At 63.9% G+C, this 21,305-nt stretch overlaps 1 protein-coding gene across 1 annotated transcript; it reads right to left on the minus strand.

The window, feature by feature from the left end:
• Window positions 1-3,471: 3,471 nt before the first annotated feature.
• METRNL (meteorin like, glial cell differentiation regulator) lies at window positions 3,472-16,566 on the minus strand. The gene is made up of 4 exons (XM_037063580.1): window positions 16,183-16,566; window positions 11,208-11,593; window positions 4,809-4,868; window positions 3,472-3,943 (listed from the first exon to the last, which is right to left on the minus strand). Exons 1-4 carry the CDS (start codon window positions 16,353-16,355, stop codon window positions 3,630-3,632), a joined length of 933 nt encoding a protein of 310 aa, XP_036919475.1. The 5' UTR covers window positions 16,356-16,566; the 3' UTR covers window positions 3,472-3,629.
• Between the last annotated feature and the right edge of the window lie 4,739 nt (window positions 16,567-21,305).

Raw genomic sequence — 21,305 nt, forward strand, 5'->3', positions numbered from 1 at the left:
ACGGCCGCAGCCTCGGGCCAGGGGCCTCTCTTTCTCCCTGTCCTGCCTCCTGCTTCCATCTCTGAGGACCCCTGTGATGACATTAGGCCCCCAGACGACCCAGAATGGTCCCCCCACCCGTGAGCAACTGCCGTTGCTCTTTGCCATGTTCCGGGGTCAGGACGAGGGCGTCTTGGGGGCCATTACCCCATCCCTCTCTGTGGACACAGGACAGTGACAGATGGCAGAAGCAGACCACGTGCACAGAAACGTGGAAATGTGGAAATGTGGCCCACGGAGCAGGGGTCGCAACACACAGGCTATCAGCAGGAGACACGTGGGCTCAGGGGGCCGGGACTTTTCTTGGTGCTGACAGGAGGCAGCAGGCCAGAAGGGGTCCCATCCCCTCTCCCCTGGGCCTCCAAGGTGAGTCTGCTCCTCCCAGAAACCAGCCCAGAGCTGGGTCCTCAAGGCTCGAATTGCACCTCACCCGCCTGCCCGCTCCACCCCAGACCCACCCCTCCCCGCTGTGAGTCACCTCTGCGGTCCCCTGATGGCAGTCTGGCGCCCCTGGGGTCCTGGTGCTGGAGCTGGAGGGCGGCCCATGGACTTGAGTCGAAGGCCCGACCAGGCCCGCCCCCACCCCAGCTGCAAGGGCACTTGCCAGCCTGGCCAGGGTGTGGATGAGGGCTCTCACCTGGGGGCCAGCTCACTGCCAGAGGCCAGAGTGGCGGCACCCACATGCAGGCTTGAGGTTCTCCGGGGTCCCTGCTGGCCACAAAGTGGGTGCAGGCCCAGCCAGACCCCACCTGGAGCACATGCACCCACACCTGGAGCTTGTCCCTCCCCCACTCCTCCAAGCAGGTGCCGATGCCGGAAACAAGGCCCAAGTGGGAGAAGATGTCCCCTGGCTGGAGGCCACAGGGTCAGCCTGACCCCTCAGGCGGTCAGGCTGGGATAAAGGGTGTTGGGGGGTGGCCCTGCACATCGGGGTGCAGAGGCCTGAGCCCATGTAGCATCCAGAGCAGCAGGAGAGGCCAGGGCCAGGGTCCCTCCCCGTTTCTCTGGGTGCAGAACAGGGGAGAGGAAGAGAGAGCTCCCAGGCCCTCCCTCCTCCAGCCCAGCCGGGCCATTAAACAGAGGAGGGGCTGCCCAGGGGCCACAGACTTCGGGAACTCAGAAAGCACGCCTTTCCTGGTTTTGGCAGCATCGGACAGGCCCAAACCGGGGCTCTTCCCTCCACCGTGAGGGGTCTCCAGTGTCCCTGAGGCCAAGAGAATAAGGGTCCCTTCAAACTTTCCAAGCAGAGGGGTTTTGGGCTGGTGCAGGAGCCACGGCCCACTGGTGCCGTGTCCCGGAGCTGTGGTGAGCCGGGAAATGCGGGGATGCAGGGAGAGAGACCCCTCCCCATAGGTGTAGCAGGGAAGGAAAAGGGGAGGCCTGGGCTGGCTGCTCCCAGCAGGAGGGACGCAGGAGGCAGAGCGAGGTGGGGCCAGCAGGGTGACAGCAGCGAGGGGACGGGGTTCAGCTGGGCAACGGGGATGTGGAGCTCGCCAGCCAGGCCTCGCTCGGGGCTCCCACACGCCTCCCCTTCCACCTCCGGATGGAGCCACCAAAGGGTCAGTCCCAAACGGTGACTGGGCTGACCAGAACCAGGTCCACAGGCAGAGCCGCCGGTCAGCAAATCGACACTCTGGAGGCCCAAGAGCCTCGCCAGGTCCCTCAAGGCTCCAGGGTGTGGGGGCTGGGGTGCGCAGCAGCCTCAGGTGCCCAGGAAGCTCTGGGCTGGCAGGAGGCCATGGGTGTGGGGGCTCTGTGTTCCCTCAGAAACAGTTGCCCTGCCAGCCCCACCCTGTGCCCAGCAGCCCTGCACTGTGGGGGATACTGTGCGTGAAGCCCACAGGCCGGTGGGGAGTGAGGCTCCTGTGTGCCCGGGGCCCACCCACAGGGCTGGACCCTCGGTGCCGGGCCCCAGCCTCCCTGGCCTCCCCGGCCCAGGCAAAGGCAACGTGTCCTTCCCTGCTCCCTGCAGACTGTCTCCTTCGGAGTGAAGGCTGCAGCTCACCCGACAGAGGCCCCCACTCCTCGGGGCAGAGTCCGGGATCCCTGCCCCGAAGTCAGCAGGAACACCAGCCGAAACCGAAACCCACCATTCTGGTTCTGCAGCCTGTGCTGCCCTGCAGGCCTCCGGTGGCATCGGCGGGGCGGGGCCCACACAGAAAAGGCCTGAAAGCTGGTCGGCCCCCCGGCTGCGGTGGGTGGGGCACACCTGCTGCTATCACGCATGTCCTCAGCTGTTAGCCACAGGAGGACCTGTTCCTGTCACCAACCAGCTGCTTCAGGTCATCGCCCTGCTCCTCATGACGCAGGTGTCGAGCACCTGCTTCAGGTTGGGACCTGCAGCTCACAGTCTCACGCCAACACACACCTGAGCAGACATACTCCTGAGCCAAGCACACCTGAGCTGACACACACCCCTGAGCCAGGGCACACCTGTTGGTATGCTGCGACCTGGCACAGAGCTGCGTCAGCACACACTGCCTGCCTGTGGCCAGGCGGTGTGCCTGGGTCTTCAGTGAGGGCAGCGCGAGGCTCACAGACCACTGTGGGCCTCTCCCACATGGCCCTTCGGTCTCAGCAGCTGCAGAGAAATCACCCAACTCAAAGTGGAGGATGCTCAGGTCTTATTACTTGACACCCCAGTGGCCCTGTATCTACCCAGGCACAGGAAGTGGGGCTTTGCAGATGTGATGACACTGAGGTCACCGGGGTGGGCCTTTACCCAGTGGCCGGTACCCTTGCGAGAGGAGGGAAATTTAGACGCAGGACACAGAGGAAGACAGGCAGGCTCCACCCTAGAGCCTCCAGAGGGGGTGAGGGCCGCCCAGGCCACAGACAGTGTCTTGTGAAGCCCTCGGGCTGTGGTCATCTGTTCCCGAAGCTACAGGACACTGACTCACCACTGAGGACATGAGGTCACTGACCCTTCCCAGACTAGCCCTTGGGTGTTCAGACTTGCTGTGGCATTTGGGGGAAGTTGGGGGCAAAGGGCAGGACCTGCATTAAAAGGAAGGAGAAGGAGGCATCTGGCTGAGTGTGGGGGTGACAGGGCAGGGCCGTGAGGCTCCCGGGAGAAGCCCTATGTGGCGCCCAGCTCGGCCCCAGCAGGCGCGGGCCTGTGCTCCCTGGGAGGGGCAGCTGGCAGCCCAAAGGGCATGGCTGCAGAGCACGTTCTTTAAGTGAAAACAAAGTGAAAAGGACAAGTGCTTGGCTTCGTAAGTCTCCACCCTGGCACGGCTGTGGCGGTGTGTGACGCACCCCGCCAGCCAGGTGAGAACCCACCTGGAGTGGTGCCCCAGCTCTGCCCAAAGCCCGGGACTGGGGGCTAATGGGGGGGGTGGCGCATGCCAGACCCCCCTGAAACATCAGCCAAATGCCAGGACATCAGGTACTTCCAGAGAAGCAGCATGAAGTAGCACACAGGCACAGGAGTTCGTTTGCCATGGACATTTCTTTTTTAAAAAAAATATAATAACTTAGTTTGTATCTTACAGCGTTTCCAATCAGTGGGTCGGGGCTCCTCACTGGGACCTTGAGCATCAGACTCCGTGTGAACGCCAGGTGTCCACCCCAGTCCGGTCACCCTGCGGTCACTCCACGCCCATCTCGCAGGGGTTCAGCCCCCTCTCCTCGGCCTCCCTGTACATCCGCTGAAAGTCCTCCAGGCGCGGGGCACAGCCCAGCCGAGCCTCCCCAAAGTGCATGTGTCCCGTGAAGAGGAACTCGCCGCGCCCAGGCCTCACCCCACACTCCAGCAGCGTGGTGATGCGCCCCCGCCAGCCGCCCCCGGGCGCCGGGTGGAAGACCCTGCTCTTCTGCCGGTAGATCCGGCTCACGTGCAGGTGGATGGCCGACTGCTGCCGCTCGGGTGCGTGGGTGACGTCCCGGATGGCGCCGCGGACCACTGCAGAGGGAGGGAGAGAAGTCGGCGAGGCTGCAGGGATGCCTCCTGGACCAGCAGCATCTGCATTGGCAGTGAGCGGTGGCAGAGCAGAGGCAGACCCTGACTGCTGCGTCCTAGAAAGTGTGGTCAAAAAGCGCAATCCCCCGAGCGTGAGGCTGCCCCGAGCGTGTGGTGGTCCCCGCCACAATGCGGGGGACCCGCTTGTCCGAGGCAGAAGGTTTCCTGCCCAGGGCCGGCCACACGGGTGGGGAACAGAAGAAATGAAACGCACTCTGTGCATCAGCCTCTCAAGTCAGACCGAGAAAAGCAGCCACAGTCAAACACCAGATTTGTATCAGGATCGCAGACTCGGTGAGGCTGGGGGGTGGGAGGAGGTGACGGGGAGGGTGGGGCAGAGGCGCTTCAGCAGGGTCCCACCCCCAGGGGCCCCAAAGGAGCTGCATCCGGGGCTCCGGGCTCAGCAGCTCCAGCTCTGACGGCCGCCATCCTGTGCCCAAGCTGGGTCCCTGCCCTCAGCCCCGGCCCCGCCAGGGCCTGGAACACCCACTGCAGCACCAGCAGGGCACCCAGCGGAGGGCGAGGTTCTGAGGTGAGGCCTCCAGAGTGAGGACCTCCTGTGCCCAGTGGGGAAGCGCTCAGTGGTCACCTAAACAAACAGGAGTGCCCAGCCCTCTCCTGGCCGAGCGTCCAGGTCCTCCCCAGGGCTGCCATCGTGTGGGTGCGGCCCTGTGGCCCACGGAGGGGACACCACGCCCAGCGTCTCCACAGCCCCCTCCCTGCAGAGGTCAGTGCCAGCAGCGAAAGGTTCTCTGGGCCCACGTGGGGTGTGGGGTGCCCTCCCCAGGGCGGACCCGTGCACACTCACCGAAGTCGCTGGTGCAGACTGCCAAGAGTACCTCGGTGTCGCTGCAGGGCCGGCATGGAGCTGCGAGGAGAGAGCGCGGCAGCGGCATCAGGCTTCGCACTCACACATCACCTGCTCCCCAGGGTCCCACCTGCCCCTCCATCCCACAGGGGTCAAGGCTCTGCCTGGAGGGACCCACGAGGCTGCAACGCAAGGCACAGCGAAGGACGAGGGGCGTTCACCTGCTGCGGCCCTGGTGCCCTCCTAAGGTCCCTCCCGCAGACCCTGCCTGGTCTCCAAACTCCTTCCAGAGCTGCGGGTCAGAGTCCCCTTGAGACCCCCCACCTCAGTGGGGCTGGCTTCCTCCAGCCAAACAGGCCTCCCCAAGCCCTTCACCCTCCCGCCGCCTGGGGCATCAGGAGGGTGCTGAGGGGAAGGGAGTGGGGGACAGAGACCTGGGGCTCTGACGTCTCCCCCACAGGCCACGCGCCCCTTCACTTGGTGGTGGACTTGGGGGAATACAATCTATCCGTTGACTCTTCTGTTGAACATTTCAAGGCCTCTCCCTCTCGTACTTCAAGTTCACATGTTTTGGCTGGAACCCTTAGGAAGCCACAGAAACTTCACCTATGAAATCTCACTGGGACCCTTTCACATTCCAAAGGCCCCGGGATACCCTGGCCTCGGCACTCACTGGGCCTGGACAAAGCTAACCCTGTCGGCATGCTTGGCGGGCTGCCCTCGCTGCCCTCAAGCTGGGCTGAGCCTGAGGTCACCTGCCCAGGGGCTGCCAGACGCCCAGGGAGCCGCAGTGACTCAGGGACCTCAGGGGACCGGGCTGGGCACAGACAGGCCTGCAGGCCCAAGTTCCTGTGGACCTGTGGGGCCCGGCATGCAGCATCTCTGGGAAGCCTGGGGGTGGACGTGCATGTCCAGACTGATGGTGCACTGTCCTGCCCCCAGGCAGGGTGGATACGGGTCACCGTCCGGCTGTGCAAGGGGTGTCTCACCGGCTCACCCACCCCAGGCTCCTGTCGAGTTATCAGGAGAAGCAGCAGTCACAGATCAGGCCCAGCTGCTGGGTGTGTGGGGAGCCCGTCCAGCCCCCCTGCAGAGCAGGCGCCTCCCCACCCAGGTCAGACTCCCAGGCCCTCTGCCCACCTGTGGCCTCTGTTCGCACAGGTGGACCTCCAGGCTCAAGGCCACTCCTTAAAAAGACGGTGGCCAACTGGGGGCCCCCAGCCCTCTCTCCTGCTGGGCCTGTGGAGATGCCACACAGTGGGCATGGTGGCCAAGGGGCACTCAGCACTGCCGGCTCTGAGGCCTCGTGTGCCACCAACTTCACTCTGGCCATGAGCGTGGAATAGAGCAGAGGGGACCCCCTCGTCCTGGCCAGTACCCCCCTTCCTCCACCCTGGGCTCCCTCTGTGGGTGGGGGTGGCCTCAGCAGCTGTCCCCAGAAGAAGGCAGGTTGTGACCACAGCCCGCCTTTGGGCTCCTCTTGGGCTGGGTGTGCCATTGCCACACGCAGGTTGGGGGCAGGTGAGGGCACATGCTCTCCAGAAGCGTCTCTGGTTCCAGGCCAACTGAGATAAGCCAGGAGGCGCCACTCCCAAAAGCAGCCATGGGGGCCCAACAGGCCCAGGCCACATGCTGTGGTCAGACCCCAAGCCTGGACTCATGTGACCCAGCCTAGAGCTATGCCGTGTCCAGCGGTTGTGGGCCCCAGGACCTCAGCTGATGGCCGAGGACAGAGGTGGAGACCAGCCATCCTGGGCTCCCCCCACCCAGCTCACTCCCAGCCCCACTGTACTGGGCACAGGGACCCGGGCAGCCCCGGGGGACGGCAGTCAGGGGCCTGCAGAGTCTCCCACCAGAAGCCTCAACGAGCCAATACCCCTGACAGCTGAGCTCACAAAGCACCACCCCAGAGACTTCCCTCTATGACTCTGAGCTCCACAAAGCGCAGGTCACCTTTGCGGAAAACGCAGTCTGTGGACGCCAAGAGAAGCAGTCTGGAAACAATTACGAATCGAGTCGGGCTCGTAAAGGCTGTGGAATGTGCTGGTTTCTGACGCATCCAATCTCGTCTCCATACGGGGGAGATGGGGAGGGGGAGGCCAGTGGGCTGGTTGGAATTCTGACCCATGTCTCATGGAGAGGGGAGGGCCGGGGCGTGGACATCCCAGGGGGATGACTCTGGAATGTGCATGAAATGAGCTGAGCAAAGAAGAAAAGAACAGGCTCAGGGAGGCGGGCCAGGGGCCACCCAGGGACCCAGGTGAGGCCAGCAGGTGCCAGGGGGAGGCCATGGAGAGGGTGCTTCTGTCAGGATCTCCCCACCGGAGGGGTTTGCAGACAGACAGATGGACGCCGGTCCCCACTGCCTGCACACGGGCTGGGGAAGGCGCACAACTTCCAAAGAGAACAGCGTGCAGGAAGACGCCCAGCGGGTCAGCTGGCGACCAGTGGCACACGCAGCGTTTCAGCAAAGAGCAGAGAGAAACCAGAAAGCTGTGAATGTGGCGGAACGTGGCCGTGTCAGCTGAGACCGAGCTGGAGCCGCCTTCAATGGTCACGACGCCCGACGCACTCACCCAGACCTCCCGTCCCCAGATGACCCCACTGGGCCCTGTCCTGCTGCCCTCCCAACCTCTTCCTCGCCAGGAAAGCCACGCCCTTCCACCCCAAAACGGGTAAGGCAGAAAATAATCATACAATAATTACAGAGGCCAGAGAAGCCACCGGGGCAGGGAGCAAACGATCCTCGCAAGAAGAAAATTAGTTCTCTCTTCTTTGAACTCACCCCCCTCGACTGTCGAGGACGTCCGTGGGGGCCTCCACACCCACTGGGCCCCCCGAGGGATCGCCTGCCCCCCAGCTCACCAAACAGCGGGTTTTGAACACAACGGGAGGTGCAGCCCACCAGTCCTGTGGGACCCAGGCCGCCCACCTCCTCAGGAGCCCCTGGAGCCTGTGATGGGGACACTTCCTGTGCCTTCGTCAGCCCCGGGGGCTGCGTCCTCCTGCCCCTCCCACCCCCCAGCTCCAGCTGTAGGTCTGACATTGGCTGTCTGTCCACCACGCCTGCTCAGATGGCTGGGGGGAGGGTACATGCAGGGACACCAGGGCAGGGATGTGTCTGGGTGGGCGAGCCCCTGCCACGTGGCCCTCAAAGAGCGAAACAGCAGATGGGACTGCGGGGCCCACACAGGCCGCCCCGTGCGAACTGTGGACATGGGGTCTGCCTCTGTACCCCAGTGCCAGACGGAGCGACCTCCTGCCCTCCCTTGTAGGTTATCCCCACGAGTGCACCAGCCCACTGGGAGATGGGGACCCTGGGAGGATTGCCCCCAAACAGCCCGGCCGTGTTCCGGGCGTGACTGGAGCCTCGTCCATCACTGAGCTGCATCTGGCCGCTCCCGCCTCCCCCGTCCTGCTGGACTCTTCCAGCGCCACGGAAGGAGCTCCCGTGTTACTCCGGGGCGCTGGTGAGGCCCACGGGCTGCGGGGGCGCAGGCGGAAGGTCCACCCCTCCTGCTGCGTGGCAGCCAAAACCCAGTGCCCCCGGGCTGGGTCAACCCCTGCCGCCGCTGACCCTGCCGCCTGTGCCTGTCAAGGAGCTGCCTGCCTCTCCATCCTTGGCTATTGGTGCGTCTCGGTTTACCAAGGAGGCCGATTACACAACCCAAGTGGACATGAGGCCAACACGCCTGCTGTAAACATTCCCAGCGGCCAGGACTCTGGCCCACAGGGCTCCTGCTCTCAGGTCGGCACAAAGGAGCACTGTGACCCGCGGGTGGGGCAAGGCAGGCGCTCCCCTCCTGGTCCCCTCTGTGGGCTCCCGTGTCACTGAGACCTCGGAGGCAACAGCCAGGCCAGAGCAGAGCCCGGAGCCGTGCCGCCTGCTGAGGGCCCACCTGGCCCGGGGACACCACGGCTGCCAGATGGCCTGCGCTGACATTCCACATTTTGCACCCATTCCTCGGGCATTAAAGGCTTAGGGGCCTAGGCCCCGATGAAAGGCGCACACCCCAGGGAGCTGGGAGGTTCCAGCCTCCCGGATCCCTGCTGCTTCTCATCCCCTAGGGAGGGGCCGGGGGTGCTGGGCCCGGTTCTGGTCCCAGCTCCCAGCTCCCAGAGGCCTGGGTGCCTCTGAGTCCTCAGCCCAGGATCTGACCGTCACTGTCCCAGATCCCAGCCACCTGCAAATGGAGCCCTGGGGGCCTAGGTTTCAGCAGGCACCCAGGGCTAAGCAGGTCTGTATCAGGGGTAACAAGGGAACCTGGACACACCCCTCACAGACCTGGCCCCCCAGGTGGCTCGACATCCGGCCTCGGCCCGGGCGGGGGGCCGGGGGGGCAGTGGGCAGAGGCGGGTACTGGGCGGCACACGCCCTTCTCTCGGGCGCCCCCTCCTCCCTGCACCCCCACAGGGCCCCGGGCAGCCCAGCTGGACGGCCCTCCCTGGTGCACCCAGCGGCCCCGCCCCCAGGGAGGGGGAGAGAGCCTGAGCTCTGGCCTGGGCTTGGGGGGTGCCAGGCTGTGACCAGGGGCTCCGGTCGGGGCCACGGCAGCGCTCAGGGCTGCCGCGGTGACCCCGGCACCCGTGAGTCACGGGGTGAAGGTGGGACAATCCCTTGAAAGCAGCCGAGAGCATCTTTAAGGCCCATCGACATCAGTGGGGTCAGCGAGAGAGGCTCTAACGGGTCTCAGACCCGGCTCGAGGCAGCAACCTCGGCGTGGGTGACCCAGCTTTTCCCGGTTTTGCTTTCATTTCAAGTGTACCTACCCCCGGGGCTCCAGAGCGAGGCTGGGGTCCCCTCGGCAAACTCCCCCCCCCACCTCCTCACTGCGACCCAGTCAAAGGCGGTTCAGGTTTGCCTCAGGTCCTAGGCTTCACCGCGCTTCCCTCCCACCTGGGCAGTCAACACGGGGGGAGGGGCCCCAGCCCGACAGGGAAGATGGGTTTGAGCGAGAACCAAAGTGTTGAAAACCGATCTGAGCTGAGAACACAGCACAGTGAAGCATGGACTCACGGGCTGCAGGAGGCCCCACCTTCCAACCCCAGCAGGTCCGGTGTCCCCTCGTCAAAGCTGAAACGTGGAGACGACATGATTCCTGGGGACGGCCCAGCCCTCAAACCAGCTGTTTCCATCGGGCCGGGCAGACCTGTGAGGCCAGGTCATTACCCTGCTGGGGCCACGTCCCACCCCCCTGGGTGCACCCTATCCCTGGGGGGCGTTAACAGGGTCCCTGCAGGACCCCCACCTGACCATCCTCCCAGCTGGTCCTTGAGGGAACAGCCTTCCTGGAGCCGCTCCCAGGACGACCCAAGCTCACACCTCCACGCCGCACCCCCACCCCGCCCAGGGCATCTTGGTCCAGGCCCGCTTGGGAACTGACACAGATGGCACCCCCAGAGCCCTGGCCGCCCCACCCCGCACAGACACTGAGCCTCAGAGCAAGAGTGAGGCCGGGCAGGCGGAGGGAAGCCCTGGGCTGCTCAGGGCAGGAGGGGCAGGACCTGTCCTGGGCGACCGAGGAGCTCCAGCCCGCTCTCCGCCTGCGCACTCTCCGAGGCCAGCCCCACCTCCACCCAGGGCCCCACAAGGCTGCCCGCTTCCCTCCAAAGGAAAAGGAATGGAAGTCTAAAGCCATCGCGCCATCCTCACCTGTGCACACACACCCTGGCCTCCGAGAGACCACCCCAGGCCGCTCCCCCACGCTCCCAGATCGCCACAGCCCCTCCCCTGAGGGTCCAGCAGTGGGGGCTCCAGCTCCACCTGGGTGCCCACCACAGCCTCACTCTGGCATGTGGCTATAGCCTCCACTCCGAGGGTCCCCACGCACACCCACCCACCCGCAAAATGCCTCCAAAACGCGGGATTCAGGACACAGTGGGTTTGCACCTGGGATGTGGACCAGCCTCCGGCCCCACCCACAAGTCGGCGTTTGAGAGGCTGCAGCCAGTTGTGCAGCAGAAGAAACGCCAGGACAGCGTGAACGGTGCCAGCGCCCACTCCAAATCCGCCACAGCTCGTCGCGGAAGGTGAGCATGTCGGGGAGTGGGGCTCTGTCACGGCTCCGGCCTGCAGTCATTCTCAGGGACACTTGTTACCCTCTACAAGTAACGTACTCCTGGGAGACACGGGTTTACAAAGTCCAAACTTTCCAGAATGCTAACAATACCCTCACATCTGACACCACCTTCACCACACAGCTCACTGCACCCCCCCCCCCAGGGCCGTCTGCTGGCACCCCGGCAGCCCCCTCAGCAGCCACCCTGGGGAGTTTCACGGAGGCTGTGCTGGGGAGGTGGGCAGGAGAAAATCGGAGAAGTCTGGCAAGTGAGAAGGACCAGGGCTGCGGGACAGCCGCGGCCAGGGAGCCCACCCCCACACCCCAGGGCCCCACTCACCGGCCAGAGCGTGCAGGTCCGACCCGGCGTGCCGGCCGCTCAGCTCGTACAGGAAGCCGGTGGTCCTCCTGCTGATGTCCTGCTGCGGCGTGGCTTCCACGAACAGGCCGCCCTGCTCGGAGCCAAAGCAGCGCACTTGGCCCGGCCCGTGGTCCCCGTCCCGGAACAGCAGCTTCAGCGCTCCAGTTTTTTCCAAATAAATATTGGCCCCCGAGGAGTCCCTGAGGGGCTTGATGCACAGAGTCAGGTGCCGGGAGGGCGAGAAGGTGTTGGGCCGCAGGTTGACGCTGAGAGCCCCGGTTGGGTACATCCACTCCACCGCGCCCGCGGAGCAGCGCAGGTACACCTGCTCCACCTCCTTCCTGTGGGCCTCGTGCGTCAGCCCGCTGCGGAGGGAGACAGCGTCAGCATCCGCTGGGCCCCGCAGCACCAGCCGCTCCCAGGGAGGCAGCCAGGGCTGGCATCGGGTGCCCAGACCCTCCCCGCACCTGGACGCACAGCCTCTGCGGCCCCCCAGGCACCAACCCGAGTTCCCGATGATGGAGCAAGGGCTGCGAAACAGTGGAGGTCCCCACTGAGCATGAAGGACAGGAGCAGTCTCAGGGGACAGGGGGCATCAGGGACCCGCACGCATAAGTAACTCAGTAGCTCCTGAATCAGCAAGGAATGTAAGCGGTCCGGGGACCGGGAGCTGCCATTGAGTTTTCTCTCGGGGCCTCGGGGCCTGTATTTCCCTTGCAAACTCTGAGACCCTCCTATGATGAACATATTTTTTAAGTGAACTCAAATGTCACTGAGGATATGAAAGGAAAAGAAAGGTCCTCCCCAGGGGCCAGACACGAGAGGGAAAGTGCGGAGAAGCCAGAGCTGAGCAGACGCCTGGTGCTCCCAGTGGGAATTTCCAGAGAACCCAGTTCATCCCACTCCTAATAAACGCTAGACAGGAAAAGACAAGTGCACTGTACTCTCAGCGAGACAGGTCCTGAGTAAAATCATTACGTTGTGTTGTCAAGAAATTGAAACCACCGAAAACGCTGAAGTTTCTTGCCCCTACTCCGAATGTCCGTGTCAGCATCTGCTTGTGTGAACGGCTGCGTCACGGCCACCAAGCAGCCCCGGAACCTCCTTCGGCTGAGTGTTCGGTTACACCACAGGACACGGGGCTCTGATCAGATCTCAGACAGGTTCACCCGCATTCTTGGGATTTTTACGTGGAATAAACAAAGCCACACTCAGAGCCCCGGCCTGAGTGTGTTACCAGAGCCCTTTCCACGGAGGAGGAAACACATATGGTTTGCATTCACTGCTGGTGACTCATGCACTGGGCCCCCGAAAAACCTCACTTTTCCTACGACAGCCAGCTGCAGGCTGGGGCTGCACAGTCATCCTGCAGACCACATCAGACGGCGGCATCGAGGAGGTGAACCCTCTTCACCCCGCTCCCCGCCTCACATGCCCTGGGTCACAAGCAGCCAGCCCGGCCTCAGACGCCTACCAGGCCTGCACACACAGAGCAGACTTACAAATTACAGTCACATAAAACCCATACATACTCATCTGACACGTATGCGGGGATGGGCATAATTATAGTGTTGTGTGAAAAATTAGACTAAATGGTGAGTGGCTGCCACCGATGATTATAATCAGCTCTGCTCTATGTGGCCAACACAAACTCCATCCCAGTGTCCCTCCACTTCGGTCTTCAGCCCCCAGGGGCAGTTGGACACTTGCCCCACACCCAAGCACCAATCCTCAACTCTCTCTCCCACAAAAACCATTTTGTCCCAGGCTCCACCTCCCTGTCAGTGGGGCAAGGGCGTGAAGAACCTACACCAGAGGCTTCGGATGTCTCACTAAGTCCCTTAATATCAACAGTGGAGGGAGAAACAGGGAGGCCTGCTCTCCACCTACATCTCAGGCGGGGGCAAGGGAACCATGGTGGGGACAGGTGGCCACCCCACAGCTGCCCGGGGCAGGCAGACCTGAGTCTGGATGCTGCTGGCCACCAGCCTGCACCCACACCCATGTGCATCTCACGGGTGCCCCTGGCTGTGGCTGTGAATAAGAAAACGGAAAGAGAACTAGGGACAAAACGAAGGCTCCCATCACTCCACCCTTAACTAACGTCCTCACTGGACCACAGAGTGGGGTCTGCACCCACGGCCCAGCATGCGGGGCCCAGCATGCGGGGCTCTGCCCATCTTCCCAAAGCATCGAGAACACCAGGAATCCCCAAGGCGGTCGGCGTAGGGTGTTCACACCAACCGCAGTCGCAGGTGGCAAGCCAGACACCCTGCAGACAAACACCCACTCAGCCCACAGACCTCTCAGCCCAGGACCCACTCGCTGGCTCTTCGAATGAGGTCAAGGGCTCCGGGTGTGTCCGGTTCCTGCCAGGAACTAGAGCCACACAGCCCACCTCGAAGCCTTCAGCGTCACAGCCCACCTGGAAAAAAACCCTTCTGTTTACACAAAATGGCTGGAGGCGCAAAAACGCACCACGTCTGACCAGTCACTGCTGGTGGCACATTACCACGGTCACATGCCATGCCAGTGACTTGCTAACCAGGCCGAGAAAAAAGCAGGCGACTCTTTTCCACACTGATCTTAGCCAAGCGACGGGGGGACTGTTTCCTAATGTGATGAAGCTGCAGGACACGGAGAAAACTTACTCGGCCTTAGGGAATGAGAAGGCTGGTTGGACTGTGCATTATTGAAACTGGGTTCATGCATTTTTCTTGAACAAAAGAGTGGACAGGTGTCACTGCCCAGGAGGGCGCACCTGGGCAGCACCTTTGTGGAAGAGATGGGGACTCTCTGATGCGGTCAGTATGGGGGTAGCACAGGCGGCGCCACTCACCCCGGAGGCCAGGCCCGAGCCCTGAGTCGCCGGAGGGAAAGTAGGTCTCTGGTTCACTGAGCCAGGAAGAGCTTCAGGTGGAGCCCCAGGCAGAGGACAGAGCCCAGGTGTGCCGTACCTGCAGAGCCCGGCCCAGAGCAATGGACTCCCACACCTTTCTGCTCAGCGGCCCGGAAACTCCCGGAAACACACTTCAGCCTGTCAGCCTGATGGCCAGAGTCGTAAAGAGCAACTCCCCCCACCAGGGGGTCAGAACCCACCTCCCATCAGGCCGCACCACACAGGCTGCAGCCGCAGGCACACCGCCCCCGCCGCCCAGCGCCCGCCCAGCGCCCGCACTGCCCCCGCACTGCCTCGGCAGCAAGCAGCGCACTGATGGGGGGGCTCACACTCCAGGAATGCCGCCTGGCCAGCGCCTCTCCGCCCCCCGCTCCCCGCCCCGTGGCTCTGCAGCGGCTCATTCGGTGCCTTTGCGCTCCGCGGAGGAACTGGGGGAGTCAGGAACCGGGTACATTGGCAATGACGGGAGGGCAGCGTCCCTGTTTCTCCCCGCAGGTGAAAGGATGCGCCGGGGCGAGAAGTGGAAGGACCCTCTCCCCAGCACCCAGCAGCCCTCACTGGCGCTGCCTCGGGACTCAGAGCCCTCTGGGCGGGCGCAGGGTGTCTGCTCCCCCTCTGGAAACTCGGGCTCAGCGGGTAGGGCTGGGTCACTGCTTCTGATCTGCCGAAGCAGGACACCCCACGCCTCAGTTTGGCGGCGCACGGACTCATCAGCAGAGGCCGCGCAGCAGGAGGTTTAGTTGCTGGCACCGGGCGGGGGCGGCCCCAGTGGAAGGTGCCGGCGTCAGGGGCTCCCGCGCCAGCCCAGCTCGCGGCTGCCACCAGCTCTCTTCAGGCCAACCCTCCGCTCCGGTCCGCGCGGCCCCTCCCTCCCCGCTCTGCCGTGAGGGAGGGCACCGGCGCCAACCTCAGGGCCCTGGGACCTTCGCTCGAGGAGGGGTGGGCAGGGCGAGAAGGGAGCAGGGTAATCGCCAGTGTCCACGGAGAACCGGCCCGTAAACACCACGATGGCCAGCGGCTGCCCTGCTGACCGGGCGTCCAGCACCGGCACCGCTCCAGCCTTCGCAGAAACCCGCCTCCCTCGGAACAATCCCGGACAACCCTGCCCCCATCACGAGGTGTCTGCAGCCGGGTCTCCCCATCAGACACGGTCGGGGCTTGCCCGGGGACCCGGCCCCGGGGACACCAGGACCCAGGGCGGCCCAGTCCACGGCGCGTCCGGAGGAGATGCGCGTCTCCCACCGCAAACTCCCGAATCCGCAACTTCCGCGGCGCAGGACCGGCTTCGCTGACCACGAGCTGCCAGGGCGGCCGAAGGCGCCTTGGGGACGGCGGTTTCTCATCCCGAGTGGCTGTTCCCTCGGGCGCCCCGCCCGCGCACACTCTCTGCTTGTCACACTTCAGTTTTTAAAAAGGTCCTCGGCTGCCACAGCGGAGGGGCGTGAAGGGGGGTCACCCAGCGCGGCGCGCGCGCTGCCAAGGGCGGCCTGACCTTCACCGGGCGGGGGCAGGGGGCTCGGCCAGGTCCGTACTCGGCCCCTCGCACAGGTCCCCGCCCGCACAGACGTGGTAGGCGCTGCTGTCCGCGCCAGGGCCCCGCTCCGTCCGCCCAAGCTGCTGCCCCCTCCGGCAGACTCGGCCGCCCCTTCTCGCTCGTCCCGGAGCGCAGGCCCCGCTCCTCCCGGCCCGGGGGCGCGCACCTCCTCGCCGCGGGTAGGCGGCGGGCAAGGGCCGGGAGGGGCCAAAGGACCGATCCCAGCCCCCGGGGTCGGCGGCCGAGACTCTCCGGGACCCAAGTCGGGACAAGAGCTTCCGAGTGCGGGGCAAGCGGGCTGCCCAGCCGGGAGGGACCCGCAGCGCCGCAGGCGCGCCTCCCGCAGGCGTCCTCCGGGCCGGGGAACCGGGACGCCGCGGGCTCTTTTGTTCTAGCACCGGGGTTGGAGGCGGCGGGGGCGGCGCTCCGCCTGGACAGGGTACCCCGCGCCCCCGCACGCTCTGCGAGCGGGAAGGGGAGCAACGCGGACACTGGGCCAGGCTCCCGCCGCGCGGACTCACCTCCCCTTCCAGCTGCACAGGTCACTCGAGTACTGCGCGCCCGCGCCGCCCAGCAGCGCGGCCAGCAGCACGGCCAGCGGCAGCAGCGGCGGCGGCGGGCCGGGGCCCGGGGAGGGGGGCCGTGGCCACAGCCGCCCCGCGCACCCCCCGGCCGCCCGCGCCGCGCCCCGCATGCTCTGGCTCCCGCTCGGCGCCGGCTCCGCGCGCGCTCACTGAGCAGACTCGCGACCCGCACGGCCGGGCTCAGAGTCCAGGCGAGTCACGTCGCTCGCCCCCCGCGCAGCCGGCGCGGCCGCCCGCCCATAGCGGCCGCTGAAGCCGCCGCAGCCTCTGGAGCAGCTCGGAGGTCTGCGCCCGCCGCCGCCGCCTGAGCTCTGAAGTCGGCGAGTCAGCAGCCCGTGTCCCGGCTCAGCTGGGGGGCGGTGCCCGCCCGGCCGCTCCGCCCCGCCCCGCCGGCCGCCCAGCGCCGGAACCCCGCCCCTAGAGCCGCCGGGAGCTCCCCGCCCTGCGCGCGGCCCCGCGCGCCCGAGCGGGACGCGGCGGAGACCCCGGCGTGATGCGCCTCCGGGGCGCCCTGCGCGGGGGCGAGTGGTCCGGGGAGAGGGACCGGCTGGGGCGCCGCGCCGAGGAGGGGTCGCCCGGGATGGAAGAAGGGTCCGAGAGAGAAGGGCCAAGCTAGAAAGCGGAGGGAGAGACCGGAGGGCCCGGCGGCAAGGCGTCGGCGGCCTGTGCAGCGCGGGGGCGGGGGAGAAACCCGAGACCCCCGGACTGCGCAGACGCCCACCCAGCGCCCGGCCCGCGGCGATCGCACAGCGGCAGCCCCGCGGCCCCTTCTCGGAGAACAGAAGGGGCCGTGGCTATTTTATGCGACTCGTCTGAGCCCATCGAGGGTGTCCGCGGCACAAAACCCTCCGCAAAACTTGAGTGTACTTTGTGGAGGTTCAGACTCCATCCCGTTCTGGGCCCCGAGGGGCGGGGAGGCCCCGCTTGGCTGGAGATGCGGCGGACCCGCGGGAGCGTGGACTGGGGCTCCCACTGCGCAGGACTGCTCTGCGTTTGCTGGCCCCCGAGGCCACCGCTCCTGGGCGTCGCTGCCTGCTGGCTGCCCGACGCCCAGACTCATTGATCTAGTAGGGGCCCCAATTCCCACGGGATTCTTGGGGCGGGGAGTATGTCCTGGCCCCATCCTCCAGATCCGAGATTTTCGACCTTTCATTTCATGGCACACATAGGCTAATGACTGAAACTGCAGCACACCAAAATATATATATATTTGCAGATCTGATTTTAAAAAATGGTATCATGTTCATTCATTCACAGCGCACGACTACTGTTGTGTTGGCTGTTGTCAGTTTTTATTTGATGAGTCAAGTCGGTGCCCCTGACTCAGTAGCCAGGCATCGCACGTCTCAGAAACTCGTGGCACAGTGGCCCGGCCTGCACTCCAGGCCAGAGAACTCAGACTGTCTGCGGACATCGCCGTGTGTCTGTTCTGGAAGGACCCAAATGCCGTGCAGTGAGAGCCGTGTCCTTCGCCCAGTGGTCTCTGGGGCCACCATGTGCCTGACATCTAGTAGGGGGCAGTGGGGACAAGTGCCCCAGTCCCTTCTGGGAGGGCTGAGGCCAGGAAGTTGGGCGATCTGGGTGGGGCCTCGCTGGCGGTGACCAGGGTCTCTCTGGCCTGCAGGCACCCTACTGTGATCACAAGATCAGGTTCCTCTGCATCCTCCCAGTCTAGTGTAGGTCTAGCCTCTTCGCATTTCTATTCCAGCCAAGAAACACTTCAGGAGGAATCTCAAGTGGCCTGGAGGGTGGAGGTGCCTTCCTGCCCCCGCTGATTTGCAAAGTGCACCCTTGTCCTGTGGTTAGAGGTCTGGAGTCCGGTGCGGTGGGAGAGGCCTGAGTCTGCAGGGCCCCACACAGGGGCGCTGTGGCCAGGGGAGGGGCAACCCTCCAAGGTGAAGGATCTGCCTGGGGCGGCCCTGGAGCTGAGCAGGTCAACCCTTGCAAGCCAAAGCCGGGGATGGCACTGCCCAGTCCCACACGGTGCTGCCACCCTGAGACGCACGGCCAGCGCAGAGGCTGGGGCCTGCCGTACCTTCCCCACACCCCAGGGCTGCCGGGGCCAGGGGCAGAAGGACTTCAAGAAATGGGCAAAAGGGGACCTCCACCCTGAGGCTGGAACCCACAACCACCTCTGCCCTCGGGGCTGCAGTGCAGCTCTGCCCCCACAGCCATCTGCGCTGCCAGCAGCCCTCAGGCCCCAACGTCCCTGAGGCCAGTGACTTCACCAAAGGAAGAGACCGAATGCTACCAGCAACCCCGATGGTTCTCGAGGGTGCTTTGCTAAATAAAACAAGCACAGAAAGCACGTGAGTATAAAACAAGAAAAGGTAACAAACAAACAAAATGCACTGCAGACACAGAAAACAGAAGGGTCAGCAGAGGGGAAGTGGGAAAATTGGGTGAAGGGTCAATGTAAGGGGGGCGCCCCCAAAAGGAATTTCGTAAAAATTGTGTGTGTATTTATTCTTACATGTTCAAACTTCAGTCACTTTCGAAGTCCTCTCCATTCGATGCAGTACACCCTTTGAGACCTTTTGTCCACGCTCAAAACAGTTTTGGAACTCATTTATTTTGGTGCTTCTGCATTTTTTTTCACTTCTCACACGTCAGCAAAACGTTTCCCTTTAAGGACTTTTTTCATCAGGGAAACAAAAGAAAGTCTCTTGGGGTGAGATCCAGTGAACAGCGAGGGGAGAACACTGGAGTCATGCTGTTTTTGGTCAAAAAACTGCTGAACACTCAGCACAGTATGGGCAGGTGTGCTCATAAATCACCCATCAGGAAACGGGCAAAATTCACTCACAACGACGCCAGCTGGCACACTGATGCAGATGGGCTCCTAGAACACACTCAGCTCCTCGGGGGAAGCCTGGACTACAAGGGGCCCACCCTCCAGAAGAGAATTCTGGTGTTTTGCCACCCCCCCATATGGCAACAGAAGGAAACCAGACTGTGGGTGGTGAGTGACCAATAGATAGATATCAAGTTACAATGTTGCACACCTAAAATGTATACAGTGTTATTTGCCAACCTTACCTCAATAAATTGAAAAAACACCCAGAGACCACTGAACTGAAGGGGAGAGATTGTCCCTGGCGTGACCCAGAACTGCTTCCCATCCCAAACCACCAGTGCCGAGGTCCCTAAAGCTAGGACAGCAGAACAGTGTGTCACAACCCACAGAACGTGCCACACGAGAGGGGCCCTACAGCCTTTGATTACTAATGTATCAATATTGGCTCTGTGACCTGTAACAATGGGGACTCTGGGAGGGGGGAGAGGGAGAGTATATGGGAACTCTTGTGAGCTGCCCAGTTTTTCTGTAAACCCCAAAAGTAAGTTCATAAATTAAAAAATACAAGCTATGTTCTTGGAAGAACCCAGGAGGATCTTGGGAAAGGGCCTGGCCTTTCTCGGTCTGCCCTCCTCGGTGACACCCTGAGGGTCCCTGAAGCAGGAATTTCCAGACTTCCCTCCTCCTGACAAGCTGCCAGGCACAGGTGTGGCCATGTGGCAGAACTGGTTCCCCCAGCGTCACTCAGCCCCTGAGGAGGCTTGTGCTCCAGTCACACTGTGGGCCACCTCCGCACCTGCAGGGTGGGTGGCTGCCAGTCCCCTCCCGGCCCTGCAAAACCACCTGCAGAATGAGGTGGGCCAGGGCCGTCTCGGGCTGCGTAGCAACTACCGGCCTCACTTCATCCCCTAGGGCCTGGCCAGGAATAAGGAGACCCAAAGGGCCTCTGCCAGTTGGAGCGGAGGGCCCTCCCAGGCGGTTAGAGAAGCCGGGTGTGTTCGTCCACAGATGGCTGGGGAGACTCCCAGTGAGGAGACAGTGGGCCACCCTCTCTCTCACCTCACCCAGCAGCCAGGGGCCCACGAGCTGGGCGTGGCATCGAGCCTGGTGAGCACGTGGGGTGGCAGGCAGCTCTGGGTGCAGCTCAGCTTGTGAGGTAAGTAGCACAGCCACTTCCACAGCGTCCTTGCGCTTGTGGGTAGCAGGTGCCGTGAACAGAGCACAGGCCCCAGGGTGGTGAGCTGTGAGGTCTGTGCCCTCGGTTCCCGGAGGCAGCGCCCCACAGGGAAGCAGGCCCCCCACCTTGACAGAGCGCCTGGCCGGGAAGCAGAGCGGGTCTCCCCAGTGTGCCCTGCAGGGACCTGGGTGAGGACATTGGTCTGATGCCTCCTGGCCCTGCCCTGAGGGAGGGTGCCTTCAGGGGCCCATCCCAAGGCCTGCTTGCACACTCCAGCCCAGCCCTCCACACCTCCTGCAACGGGTCTTCCCAGGCCTGAGCGGAGGCCTGACCCCACCTGCTTCCCCAGGATGCCGGCGCCCCCTCCTGGGTGAGCCTGAGCTGCGGCGGGAAGACCCGGTAGACCTGGACTCAGCCAGACGAGCACACCACAGAGAACCCACCACACTGAACCACAGTACAAAACCGTGTGAAAATAAAATAAAATAAAATCACCCCCAAACCCCACCACATGCCCAGGGAGTACATGTTGCCCACAGGTCAGCGCCCCTCCTCCTCACCAGGTCCCCCCTCCCCCCCAAGGGCCCCCCCGGCCCCCAGCGTGCACGCCTCTGCCTCCTGTGCTGCACACAGCCCCTCACCACGGCTCTCCGAGCTGGGCTGGGAGTTTCCGGGGGCTGACGATGGGAAACCAAAGGCCCCGCTGCCAGGGGCAAGCCCCAGGGGCCCCGCTCCTCACCCTCACCCTCCGCCAGGCGCACGGCTCCTGGGACGTGGACACCATCGTGGCCCTGTCCGCACAGCACAAAGCCTCCCGGAAAGGCCAGGCCCCTCACTACCGTGAGGTCCACCTGGCACTTTCTCAGCTTAGCTCCAAATCGCCCAGAGTAAGCAACACAGCCCCCACTGGGGCTGAGCCCTGCTCTCAGGGACCCACCAGTGGCACCACAGCCCAGCAACAGAGCCCACCAGCCCCGGGCCCGCAGCCCCGGGGGCGCTGAGCTGGCCACCCCATTCACACTGCAGTTACCAGCCAGACCTGCTGGCGGCTGAAGCGGGGATGAGGGGCACCTGTCCAGTCCTGCC

This window comes from Sturnira hondurensis, unplaced genomic scaffold (genome assembly GCF_014824575.4).
Source record: "Sturnira hondurensis isolate 20B ecotype Veracruz unplaced genomic scaffold, ASM1482457v3 Scaffold0001221, whole genome shotgun sequence".
In the NCBI taxonomy this organism is placed as follows: domain Eukaryota; kingdom Metazoa; phylum Chordata; class Mammalia; order Chiroptera; family Phyllostomidae; genus Sturnira; species Sturnira hondurensis.